This window comes from Osmia lignaria, chromosome 2 (assembly GCF_051020975.1).
Source record: "Osmia lignaria lignaria isolate PbOS001 chromosome 2, iyOsmLign1, whole genome shotgun sequence".
In the NCBI taxonomy this organism is placed as follows: Eukaryota; Metazoa; Arthropoda; class Insecta; order Hymenoptera; family Megachilidae; genus Osmia; species Osmia lignaria.
Genome location: NC_135033.1, coordinates 12,282,776 through 12,295,968, shown reverse-complemented (window position 1 = coordinate 12,295,968; position 13,193 = coordinate 12,282,776). Strand labels below are relative to the sequence as shown.

The window sequence follows — 13,193 nt, the reverse complement described above, 5'->3', positions numbered from 1 at the left end:
ATATGCATATAATCTTTTGCGTATCTCTACGTTGTACATATTTCTTTATTTACAATACACGTTTTACGATGTATATTTACACGCGTATCGTTAATGAGAAATTGCAATTACACGTATTTTCGGCCGATTCGCGAACACTACTTGCTTCTCAAAGTTCACCATCACGGTATATCCGCAATTGCTATCAATATTGATCAATAATATTTGATAATTTCATAAGTTCATAGCAATTGTAAATTACTATCAGGTGTATCATTTTATATATGTATATACAGAGTATCCCAAATTGATAATTCTCTATGCCAAAACAAATCTTTCTATACAACTCACAGCAATCGCTTTCTAATACTTTGAATAACAAATTTTGAAAACTTAAAAAATTGTTAAAGAAAGAAAAGACACAAATTTTAATTACCTATATATTTTTAAACAAAAGAACGTTTCAAGCGTTTGATAATTGCAATTTAAAAGAGGGATTTATAGTGAAACGAGAATTGAACTTTATTTAAATATGATAAAGATTATTTATGCGAGTTTTATAAGTTTTTTGATTGTCTCTACTGATGGTCAGCAATATAATCATCGAGTGGTGTTTCATTAAGCGTTCAGCAATATTCAGCATAGTGGATGAAAGAAACGAAAGAACACTCGAGCTTCGACTTTTGTAATTTCGAAGCCTCTAATGAAGGGATAAACATCAGGGCAATATGAGCAAATAAATCAGGGGAACATGATTTTTGATTAATTATTTTGAAAATTATAATAAAAAACTAAAGTGGACCAATGATTAATAAATAACATTATTTATGCTGAAATTGTAAAATTATCAGAATAAGATCAGAATAAAAATAAATTCTGTTTCTATTTTTTTGTTTTCACCCTAATGTCCACCCCTTCTATATTGCCATTATACAATTTTCGTAGTCCTACGATATCGGCTATGTTTATTTACAACTCTATCTTACGCTAGAACCTATCGTCAATAGTTTATCAGTTGCTTTATAGTGGAGTTAGTCGAGTGAGAGGCACCATAGAATTTTTATATCGTACGATCGTACATGCTCGAGTTATTTTTACAGGGTATTTTTCCTCGGCATGGCGAAATTTCACGATATAACACGCTACTATCTACGAAGCAAGCGTTCATCATTTTCTTAGGAAGCTAAGTTACTATAAAAAAAGAATTTCAGTTAAATTAGATTAAGGTACGCTTGGTGACTGGTACTTTGACTAGAATCAATTAATTACAAAATAATAGAAAGGTACACTCGTCGAAGCATCGATACTTTATATAATTTTGTAATAAAAATAAAATAAAAATGTGCTTTCGAGACTAATCAAATCAACCCTTTGCTCTGTGACATTTATATCGTTAAGAATGTCAAAGTAATATATTTTAGAAAAAAATTGTAACAAATTTTGACAATATTGAATAAATACCACTAAATTAAATAGATTCTGGAAATCGATAATTTTAATTTTAATTAATCAAAATATAAGAAACATAAGTATTGCATATGCTATAATTAAAAAAAATTAAAAACAAAAGTATTATTCATTTATATTGAAAGAAGAAGCACGAAGGTGTCTCGAAAACACTTGGAAATATACTTTATAAAGTCTCTTATGATAGAATGATGGATTAACAATATTTACACGTTAACAGTAGTATAGTTAGACGATAGATATTTTCAGTGCAATAGTTCGAGCGTAGGTAAATGTTATCCTAGTTAACAAGAGACTGGTCCTTCCCGCGCAGAGATCGATTTAACCCTCGATAGTTTATAGTCGACATTAGAACGAATGCAACGTATGCTTTGAAAACTATGCTTTATAAAGAAAGTTCGTACATTTCACGAAAATGAATAATTTCTTTACACTCGATAGGATTCAATCTATTCGTTTAACCATTCAAGCACGAAATTATCCAATCAATTTAGGAAATTAAAGAACTGGGGGTTTATTTTAGTCGAAATTAATTTCATTTTTCAATTAGAGTCATAATCAATTTTTAAATGGTTCTAATTTATTTTAAATTTACACTATAAATCAAAAAGCAATGTAAAATTAATAAATTTAATTGATTCTAATTCATTATATACTAATAATAATTTAATGTGTTTAATCGTGCTCGAATGGTAAACAAGGAATTGAAATTAGAAAGAAAACTCGTATACTCTCGTACATGCACACAGGTAATCGTTTTAAGAGTTAACGCGACGAAATTCTTACGGTGTCGATAACGTTATGGTTCTTTTACGTGCCATATCCGATAGCCTACGTAGAAAATATAAATGTATCTATTAGGAATATACGAAAACCCGAAATCCCGATGGGTTGAGTTTCCAAAAGTATCTTGGGGCATAAGAAAACCAAAGGTTCCGAAATTTTTAGCAGCTGGATTACATTTTCTGGAAATTTGTATTCTATAATCTTGCTAATTATTATAATTCTCTATTAAATTTTATCATGTTATTCTATAATTTAAAAGTGATCGGAAAATTAAAAATCCCAGTTCGTAACTGTATTTTTATGTCACAAGATACTTTCGATATATTTTTCATAACTTTTTCTAAGAGAAATTCTCTCGGATTTTCGCACATTCCTAGTTTCCTATATGTATGTATATGCAGAATATATTTCGATTTTCTATTTCCCTTTCTCTCCTTTCTTTTCTTTCCGAACTATGTACATCGTTTCTCTGCCTTCTTGATCGTAACTGTTTCAAACATACGGTTTTTTAAGATTTCATGGATTTTCGAGCAACTCAGGGTGTGCATAGGGCATTCGTGATAAATAATACATTTTTGCAGGGTAATAAAATAGAAACGTGTTTCTGTGAACACGTATCTGATTTGAATTTAAAAGAAAACTATGTCCATGTTTCTTAGAATGGAAGCTTAAAGTTAAGAAATAAAACTCTGTTTAACTTTCAAAGGGTCAATCTGTTAATTAGACTCGAACCAATTAATTTTTGTTACACTTTTTGAAGATATGGATTTTTAAGAATTCTGGTAGCAAAATTTGAAATATTTCTTTTGGATCCCTTAATATTTCGCGAACACCCTGTACATCCAGGAACCAATAACTCGATCGTTCGTATCGAAGACCGACAAACATCCACACGTACAACCATTCACACATGTATTTCGCAAACTTCCTTCAGAATTCTCCGAAATTGTGCCACAATTGCGAAGGGAACCAAAATCCTTAACCCTTTGCAGCCCAAAGTCGAGTTTGATTAAATATTAATTTCTATATTGAATTTCTATATAGGCTGTTAATAAAACAATATCTATATTATTAATGATTAATTGGCATTAAAATTTGAATTAGAGAATTGTCATTTTCGCAAGTTTGATTATTCTACTGTCAATTTATTTATACGTAATATCATTAAAACATTAAAAGTTGGAGTTATTGAAATTTATTGGAATAAAAATTCGCCCGAAATCATCGATGAAATGACAGATTAGGACTGCAAAGGGTTAAATCACCGATCAATGGCACCGCACTATCAGACATATCTCGTTTCAAAGCATATACGTTCCCCTTTTGTTCGAGCAAAGCATCGCATTTTGTGCTAGAAATTGAAAAAATCGCGTCAAAGATACAAGTTATAGTTTATAGTTAAGTAACTCGACACCGCGTTTGTACAATCTTCTCCTTCCATTTCGCATTTAAAAGACACTAGGCGATAAAGTTTCAAAGTTCGTGATTAATTAAGGCTTAATAATTGATCGTTTATTACCAGCAGAGACTAGAAGTTATCTGTATGTGTATATAATAAGCCTATAAGAGATATCTCATCTAGGAAGTTTTTTTTTTTTTTTAATTAATTTATTTATTTGCTTATTGTTCCTCTCTATTAATTCCTAGTTGGCCCAAGTGATGTTCCCAAGACGTTTGCATCCAATATATTTACCATCCTAAATGAATCTGTTCTTGAAACAATTCTAGATCCATTTCTCAGTCTACCGATCCTACGTTTTCTACGTGTACACAATTGTCCGTTCAGCCGATCAGTCCTTCCTTTTTTCATCGTTCAAGCCGGGCTTCCGGTTACGATATACTTGAAACACGAAAAGCGTACTACCTTTACCGATATGTTCAGAACAACGAGAATCTATCTGTATTTTTATTTCCAGATACGATTCCTTTAATCGTCGCAATATTTCAAACGATCGTTCTTCCTTCCAAGAGAAAAAATCGTTCCTGTGCGTTTAGCGTGATCGTTTTTTTATTTTTTAAATTTGTGAAACAGAGGTTTCGAGGATCCTACGTAGCGGAAGTATCGAAGCGTTTCATTTTATTTTATTTTTCCAGAAAAATTTGTCCAGTTCCTTTGGACTGGATGGTAGAGAACTCGAAGAGCGGAAGTTGGATCTTCTTCTTTCGACGAGGTGCAACAATCATCAAAACTTCTATTATTAATTTTCTTTCTACAAATCTGATGACTTTTGGAACGAAACTTATTCCATATTTCAAGTTTCTAATAGCTTTCAATTAAAAAATTGATTACATTTTCCAATATTGAACTTTGAAGTTCTGTTCTTTGAATTTGACCAATTTTCTTCAAGTTTGTTTTTGGATCGAATGAAATTGAATTTCTGCCACACACTTATCCCTTTGTCAGTTTCATCATCATTCTTCGTTACTCAACTACGAAATGTTTCGATTCATCTTGAGAAGACGAATTAAATCGACGATTGCTCGAGGCACTAAACCATCTATCTTGTTCTTTGCTTTCATGCAGTTTTTATTGAAACTTCGAGATCTTCAATCATAGAATTACAAAGTTTGGGGAAGAAACACTTTTCAAATTTTCATCTATTTTCGTCATCTCGAATGAGTACAAAATTTATCCAATTCCAAAATTCAATTTGCAAAATCGTCAAGGAACATTTCAAACAATTAATCATCCTTCGATAGTAAAAATTGGATCAAATTATATATTATTGCAAACTTGAATTAAGATTCTTATCTTCGTCTATCTCAAAACATTCATCTTTCAACCATTCTTCAACATCTTTTTTCGTCAATTAAATTAGATAATGATCCACTTGAACCCTCTAATTTACTTTCTCACCCGTTTCTCAATTAAATAAAATAATTATAATCGTACCTTCGTCTTATTCTGTACATCTTTTAAACAACCTCTATCATTCACTTACCCTCCTCGCCGCTTTTGATCCACTTAAGAAATCTTCGTTTCTAAATTAATAAACCGTTGCGCCTCGAGAAAGAGAGAAAAGAAGGATCGTTGCTGCATCCAGTTTCCTTTGATCGTCATTTTCACCTCAGCCTGCCGAGCGAAGGTTTGATCGATCAGTGAAATCCTCCTCTGTCGTTGATATCGAAAAACGATCTCGATTCAACCACTTTCGCTGAACATGCCCGGGACAAGGTTGGTTATGGTAACACGAGGCAAAGTCCACGGTATTGCCAATGATCGTGAAACAGATGGCACGAGCTCGCCGGGGGCTTTCTGTTACACGTCGTCCTCTATACTCCTCAGGGGTATTTGTTGCTTTTGTGCCACAGCGTTCAGCACGTACACCAGCTGGTCCAATTTCTTATCCATCACGGACAACTGTGGACAGATATAGTTTCAATACATTTCATGCTGTACCCATCCGCTTTCATTTCTAACAAATTGCAGCAGGTACAGCATCGAGCAAACTGGACATTCATAGAGAAAATAAAGTATTACAGAGGAAGGAAGAATCTTCAAATTACCATTAACTTTAGCAATTCATCAATTTTCACCGAACGATCCTAAAGTTGGACAATTTATCGAATGTACGAAATCTTGCGACGATAATTAAGCTCACCCTAATCGCGTTAATTTAATCGAATCGAGAGACGAATGAAATGAATTTCAGGCTCAGACCACGTAGGTGATTTCCGGCGAATTGAAAATTATATCCTCCATTACATCCATCCATCTGCAACCCTCCAGGGAGAAAGGGTCGTGATGGAAAAGCTTTCTCCCCTTGAAAAAATGGTAGCAAACTAGTATTCAAAAGTGGAAACGCGTTATTATCACGCGACGTTAGAAGTCACTCGATTATATCAAATTGCAGAGGTGTTCGGGTTATTAGACTGAAAAGAAGACATTAGTATCAGGCCTAATTATATACTGTTTCCTTAGGAGAATTGTAACATACATTAAAACTTTTATGGACTTATTAAATTCGTAATAATTTTGGAATTTTCCTGTTAACTAACGGTATTTATATATTTTGAAAATGGATGAAATATGCTAGAGGGTTAAGTTGAAGAAGATTTTTTCAATAAACTCACCTGTTGTTCAACCCTGTACAAGCGTGCGCCTATCGTCATTGGCTTCACGTTGCCTGCTCGGTCGATTCCTGCCAAATAACTACCTGGTTTACCCAGGGTCTGATCCAACCTCCTTTGTAATTCCTGTACAAAAATATAAATCACGCGGGCATTGATTAATAAATAACATTACTCAATTATATTACAATTTATTCCAAGATCCTCTCCTTAGATATTTTATTTACAGACAAATAAAATCAATAAATAAATACTTATATTACCATTAGAATCAGTCGAAGTTATTTCGTATGAATAGTGTAAGTACTTTAGATGCTATCAATCATAATAATGTAACGCAAGTACAGAATCTGCTTAGAGATTTGGGTAGTTAGATATTAGAGATTTGACCCACATACGAGTGACGTGGATCGTATATGGGTGATAATGGTATTACATCAAATTAGGAAACGATATTCCTCCTAATTAGGAAATGATACTCCTTCTAATTACGAGAAGAGAATTGAATTTCGGAAGATTTTCAATGTAAAATTTGAACAAACCTTTATGGTATCCACAAACGATGGATAACTTTTGCCAAACATGCATTACCGGGGAAACACAATTAATACGCTGGTAGCAACCGTTAATTAATCTCCTTAATTAATCGCATTTTACAGTGACATGCTTTGATAAACGCCGCGGTCTGGCTGTACAATAGAGTAAAAGCGATATCGGTTCAGTGTAACGAGTTAACAAATTCATATTATGCTCGGCGTACCAGAAAATCCTAACAATGAGATAATAATGTAATGGCCTAAACAATTAATACAGTAATTCAAACGGTAATTATAAAACAGTATGGTGTTTCGTACGATAGTCTCGTTATTATAACTCAAATTCTGCAGTTTGGACCTGTTAATGTACGCGAGATTAAATGAAGCCAGCGAAATCCATTACCGAGCAGGACCCTTTGATTGCTATTACGAAACAGGATACCTTCAATTCATCTCAATCTTCCCCTTCCTGAAAACTAGTCTAAAGTGTCGGTTTAGTTAACGTAACGCGATTGTTTCAAATGAAATTATCTGGGTCATGCGTGACTCATGTTTAAATTAAACAAAAAGAATAGATTATTGAATTATTTAATTAATTGTATGCGAGTTGAATTTTTATAGGAATCCATCGATCATATTGTAAGAAATTTTTCGGTGGGATACCATAAATAACACAAATGATTGATCATTTTTGACAACTTCAATCCATCATAGACAGGTGGTTGAAACAGCAAAGTGCATCGAAACGCAGGGGGGATGTTCGATACGCAACCGATCGCCACGCTATTATGTCGACAGCCGATCAAACTAACCCAACCCTGACTACTCCGTCCATTGACAATTCCATTGTCCAAGTAGCTGACATTGGCTTTATTCGCTCGTCGATTGGCAACTAGGTAATAATTGTCGAGCTCCAATCTGCATCCACTCTGATGGGGAAACGATACGAGATACAACGTTTGCTATTGTCTCACCCCGTAACGCGAAATCAACCCTTATCGTGTGACGTTAAACGTTTGATCACGATTAACAGTATTCTCCCAGTTAATTAAGAGATCTGATTAATTTTACATTCGTATGACAAAAATTAGTTGATTAAAATATTATCAGGATATTTTTACATAATTAAACGAATATCGTTAGCGAAGTTTTTTGACAGGAAATTCGTTTTAACTGGGAAAAATTTTTAGAGAATAGAAAATCCTGAAATATTAAATGCTTACTTAATTTCAAAGTAATTTTCGAGAAAACCTTCTAGCAGAGAGTTTAGCGGGAGATTTATATTTCAGCAAGCACAATATTCCTTCTTCAAGCTTCGCCAGGATATTCCTCTTGCACGAGTACACACGTAAACATTAATATTCATATTCGTAAAGGAACTTTCTGCGTAATCTCGACATGTCAAAGCCACCCTAGTTTTCTTTTACATAAAATTCTTCTCTCGAAAGCCACTAACAAGCAACGAGTTCTGAGAAATTTCTAAACAATTGGAAATGAAAAAATGTTTACTCACCTTAATTCGCACCATCATGTTCAGATGACCCTGGCTGTATTGCTCGATCACGTCTCGTACATCGTATGGTTTTCGCGCTTGTTGGAATTTCCTCCTCGCCACGAAGTATTTTATCTTTCTGATCGCTCTGATGGCGTTTCGATGTGCCTCGGTTAGCCTGAAAATTATAATGATTCGATTAGTAATAAATACAATATACGCAAAATTGGTACGGGAATCGGTATCCTTTTCACGATGACCATAAATTCCTCTTTTCCCTGGCCAGGTCTCCTGTCGTTGACTGGCGATCCGGGCGATTGATTTTCACGCGGTTCTGAATATGCCGGTTTCCGGTTAAATTAACAACCAATTCCATTTACTCTATGATTTATTTCATGCGAGTTAACCAGGAATGAAATTGAAATATTTCTCTCCCCCTTTTGTTTGCCATTATTTTCACGGTAATAACAGTTGCATCGCACAGATAGTTATTCTCTGTTTTAATTATTTTTTAACTCGAGAAAAGAATGTCGAAAATGTACAATTTTATTGTTCGCATGTTTTCATTCATTTTTTTTTCAATTTTTTGTATAAAAATTAAGGTAATATTCGTTTTTTATTTGAAAGTGGAAACAAGCAAACAGAATTATTTATTCCTGGTAAAATGGAGTTCAACATTTTCCAAATTGAATTTATTTCACGAATGTAACAAAATACTTTCGCTTGTTAAATTACAATAAGCTACAAATTAGAAAGAAACCTTTTCAGTATAAGCTTACAACTCCTCGCGTTTCTTCAAACGAGAGAAATACTACCCACGCATTTTCTTTGAGAACAGTCGAGAGAGACATTCTTGAGGAAAGTAGTTGTTCCTCGTTTCTATACGAGGATGCTACATCGTTTCGCTTCGAATAAACAAGCTATCTTCTGTTTTTTTCTTTCTAAAGAAAAATTTAGTTGCACGTTTATCGCATTTGAATCTTGCAAGCAACAATAAAATTTTGGGATTTGTAACTTCTTGCTATTTTTATTTTCAAATTAAAACTGAAGACAGACGCGAGGTGAAAAATGATTTTCATCGTTGTTTAAACAATATTCCATAAGGGGGAGAGGAGTTCTTTTTAGGGCGTTAATTCGCAGGAAAATTGAAGTGGCTGCAGCGGCCAGAATCGGCCGCTTTTCACGGACGATCTCGCGTTGCCGGGACAAAAGCGTCGGCAAGGTTCGTTTAAAGGGGAGGAAAAAAACAGAAACGTGGCTCGAGTATCAAACTATGCGAGGGATGCGTCGCGAATGCAACCGCGCGAAGAAGAGATGCCTGGAAATCTGGCCGGCACTGTCTTTGTGTCAGGGCTTCGAGTACGAACTGCAAAGAATGTAGGCCGTCCGCGAAACGGAGTAATGCACCAGTGAAAAAAAGCACTTACGTATCGTGCTTTCCGCGAGTGAAAAAAAAAAAAAAAAGAAAAGAAGGAAAGAGGAAGAAGTACCCTTTCACGAGAGCCGCCGCGAGCTAACGCGTCAATTCCTATTTCGAGAACGCGGAGTCGCTCGAAATGTCAATGTAACGCACCGTACACGATCGTGTTCGAAGACGTTTCGAAATAATGAAAATTGAAAATAAGAGAAGTTATTATATATACTCACGTGGTGACCCTTTGAGGCTCCTCGATATCAATGTCGATCTCGTCACTGGTCGCTTCCGTGACGGAACTCGTCTGCGAGGTGAAGAGGCTTCCCCTGCCGACCGGAAACACACTACTCATACTACCAGGCTCGAAAACTAGTTCCTTCGACGTTCAAAACCGTCCCAGAGAAAGTGTCCTTCACTTGGCTGACGTTTCCTGTCAGGCCAACTTTACCCTACCCCCTATTATATCGCCGTGAAATTTCCGCAGAATTTTCCCTCTTTCACTCTCACGCATATCCTGTATAGGTACACGTTACGATCCACTTTTCTCAACTTTGTCATCAAGTTAAGTTACTTAAAGACCTGTCGCCGGTGTCGAGTCAAGAGATTGATTTTAACGATAATCTAACTTTCGATGATGTCGGGGATTAAATTGAGAAAATATTTAGATGGATCTTATGAAATACCGTGGATTTTTTATAATTTTATAATACTACACAAAGTAAGTGTTTTCATTATTTTGGGATCGTCAGCCAAGTTCTGGTGTCTTCTCTGGGGCACACTATAAATTTTATTTTATTTAACAGTTTGATACCGGATGCCAGATCGATCGAAAGTTAACAATTTTCTAGAGCTTCAACGAGATTGAAGGGTACGGAACTCTGTTCTAGTCTGCCATAAATCGTGAAACTTGAAATGGAGTTTCAGCCGCCTCGAGCGTGGAGCATGCAAATTATTCGCGACTGTTTACCGGCGAGAATTCGCGTTCTTTTCACCGGCCTCTTGTGTGCACTCCTCGCTTTTCCGAATAATGCGAAAAAACCGGAGGCGAAATAAGTTCGTTCACGGGATTTCATTTTGAAATTCAACGCGGCTGCTCGCGGTACTTTATTTCCAAAGCGAATCGTCTCGCCAATTTCAGTGGGATCAACGAAATCCCTTCTTCTCTCGCTTGAATTTCCAGCGAAATGTCACTGTTCAGTTGCATTCATCCATAGCTATCAAAAGCTTTGAATCGAATTATAATTCTTCTATCATTATTCTATATTACCTATTGTTATTACATCCCTATTTTAAAATTATTTAAATATTTTTAACTTTGCGTATATTAAAAATGAAAAAAGAGATATACATAAAATCCTTAATTAGCTTTTGCCGAAATCTGACAGCTGATTAATTATTAATTAAAAAAAGAAAGAAAGAAAATCGATGAACGACTCACCGGTTGTCGCGTCTGGCACGATTCGGTGTACCAGCTTTCGGCTCCTCCATGTAGAAGATAACGTCACCCTCGTTCTCCATTCTCTGGTTGTCGTTTTGACCAGAAGCATCGCCGGCAGCAGCGCTGGACACGCCGCCGGATATCGTGACCGGTGGCAACGATTGTTGTTGTTGCTGAACATCCATCCGGTTCCTCGATTTCCGCCTCTTCAGTACGCTCGCCTTCTTTGCCACCTGGATCATCAGAGACTGAACCCCCGGTGCCCTCCCATTACATCACACGTCGAACACAACATGCACTATCCCTACTAGCGAGCACCAGCTCGGCCCAGTTCCATCTGAAAAGCTCCCTATCTCGCCACCTGCTTTCAATCATGGCTACACCTGTCCACTTGGCAACTTAGGCTCGTTGGCTGACGCGATTTTTATATCTTTTCTACATTTTTACATGATTTGTCATCAATTTTATGATAACGATATCGTAAAAATTCATGGGAGAGGTAGATGGAAATTGAAATATAATCCTCGCATTTCAAGCCGACTAAGGTTACTTAATATATTCAGCGCCGATCACACGCAATACGTGTTATATTATTTAATATTTTCCTGGGAATGTGAGAATTCTGTGTTACGATATTACAGCAATATATGGGAAATAGAGATCGGGATAACAGGAATTGAAATAGAATCCTTGCTTTTGGAGCAGACCACGGTTACCCAACGCATTCAGAAAATAAGTAACCATATGAAATTAATTAAAAGAATTAGGCTAATTAAATAACACATTAGCAAGTCAATTGTTTCTTTGTGTCGTCGTATTATAGAAATGAATGAAGAGTAAAGGGAAAGAGGAAAAATGGTTTGTTTTTAGGGAAGATGGAACAAGGATTGCAATATTTATTCGTTCCTCTTCTCTCTTCCAGTTTATCGAATTTTTCACGTGCGCAAACGAACCAACCTCTGATGGATAACACCGAAAATGAAACGAGTTTCCGTGCACGAATGACGTGAAACTGGGTCAGCATCGGTTTTCAAACCTACTTTCGGGGCCACTAACATAAGCTCTGCATTAACCTTATACCATAGGCTGGCACGCATTAAGTACTTAAGAAAATTTCAAGGAAGAACGCGAAGGTAATGCACAGCTGGCAAATCTCTAAAAATCTGGTAGATAAACGATGCTTTTTATCGACAATCGCGACAGCCGTCGAGCGTAAGTTCTCTTTGCATTGCAGGTTGATGCGAATAGAAAAACAAATACGCGTGCACCGTGAACCGAGTTAACGAAGGGATGATTCTGCTGTGAAACGGTGTTAATTAAACTACTTCATTGATTATAAGACACTAATATTCATTAGAAGTAGTGGACATAACAAAAATATAAAACAGCATAATTTAGAATTTTTGTATATTAATTTTTTATCCTATAGTTGATAATTGATGTTCTGAATAATTAGAGAATTTTTAATAAATTTAGAAACTAGTGACATTATTGATAAACTGAAAGATAAACAAAAATCCTATGTTTTTCAGTCACGTCTGACTATTTACGATCTTATACTACTGATCCACGATTATCGACTACCTAGCAAATATGTTTAATTACTTTTTAATATATTTTGTAAATATTGGTGTAATGTTTTGTGCAGAATCATCCCGGCTATCGTTAACAGCCCACTTTGTAGGTACAGAGTATCTATAAAACCAAGAGTGTTGAAATATATAAATTCTATTTTTCATTTTCCTTAAATTGATTCAAAGTACATAATCTAAATTGTTATATTTATATCAGAAACTTGTTAAAACACTACAGAAATTATTAGAAGATAATTAAAAAAAAAAAATTATTATCTAATATATTCAAGTCTTTGCATAATTGCAGAACGTACCTTGACTCTTTGTTCTCTTTTATTTAAAAATTTCATTCTATCTTAACAATTTATCTACAGTTCAAATTCGAAAGCCAATGAATTTAAACTATCTATCACACCACCAAGCTTATAAATACTTT

General features: G+C 35.1%; 1 protein-coding gene across 8 annotated transcripts in view; it reads right to left on the bottom strand.

Annotated features, from left to right (window-relative positions):
* Positions 1-3,818: 3,818 nt before the first annotated feature.
* Positions 3,819-13,193, bottom strand: part of KCNQ (KCNQ potassium channel) — a 51,488-nt gene continuing 42,113 nt past the window's right edge. For 3 of the 8 annotated variants that reach the window (XM_076689476.1, XM_034329932.2, XM_076689452.1), the window contains 5 exons: positions 11,184-11,431; positions 9,979-10,089; positions 8,353-8,509; positions 6,307-6,429; positions 3,819-5,593 (listed from right to left, as the gene is read on the bottom strand). In XM_076689476.1, the coding sequence (XP_076545591.1) occupies positions 5,492-5,593; positions 6,307-6,429; positions 8,353-8,509; positions 9,979-10,089; positions 11,184-11,431 (741 nt within the window). In that variant the 3' untranslated portion in view covers positions 3,819-5,491. The remainder of the gene's footprint in view (positions 5,594-6,306; positions 6,430-8,352; positions 8,510-9,978; positions 10,090-11,183; positions 11,432-13,193) is intronic. The other 5 variants (XM_076689477.1, XM_034329933.2, XM_034329934.2 and 2 more) reach the window with 2 other exon arrangements.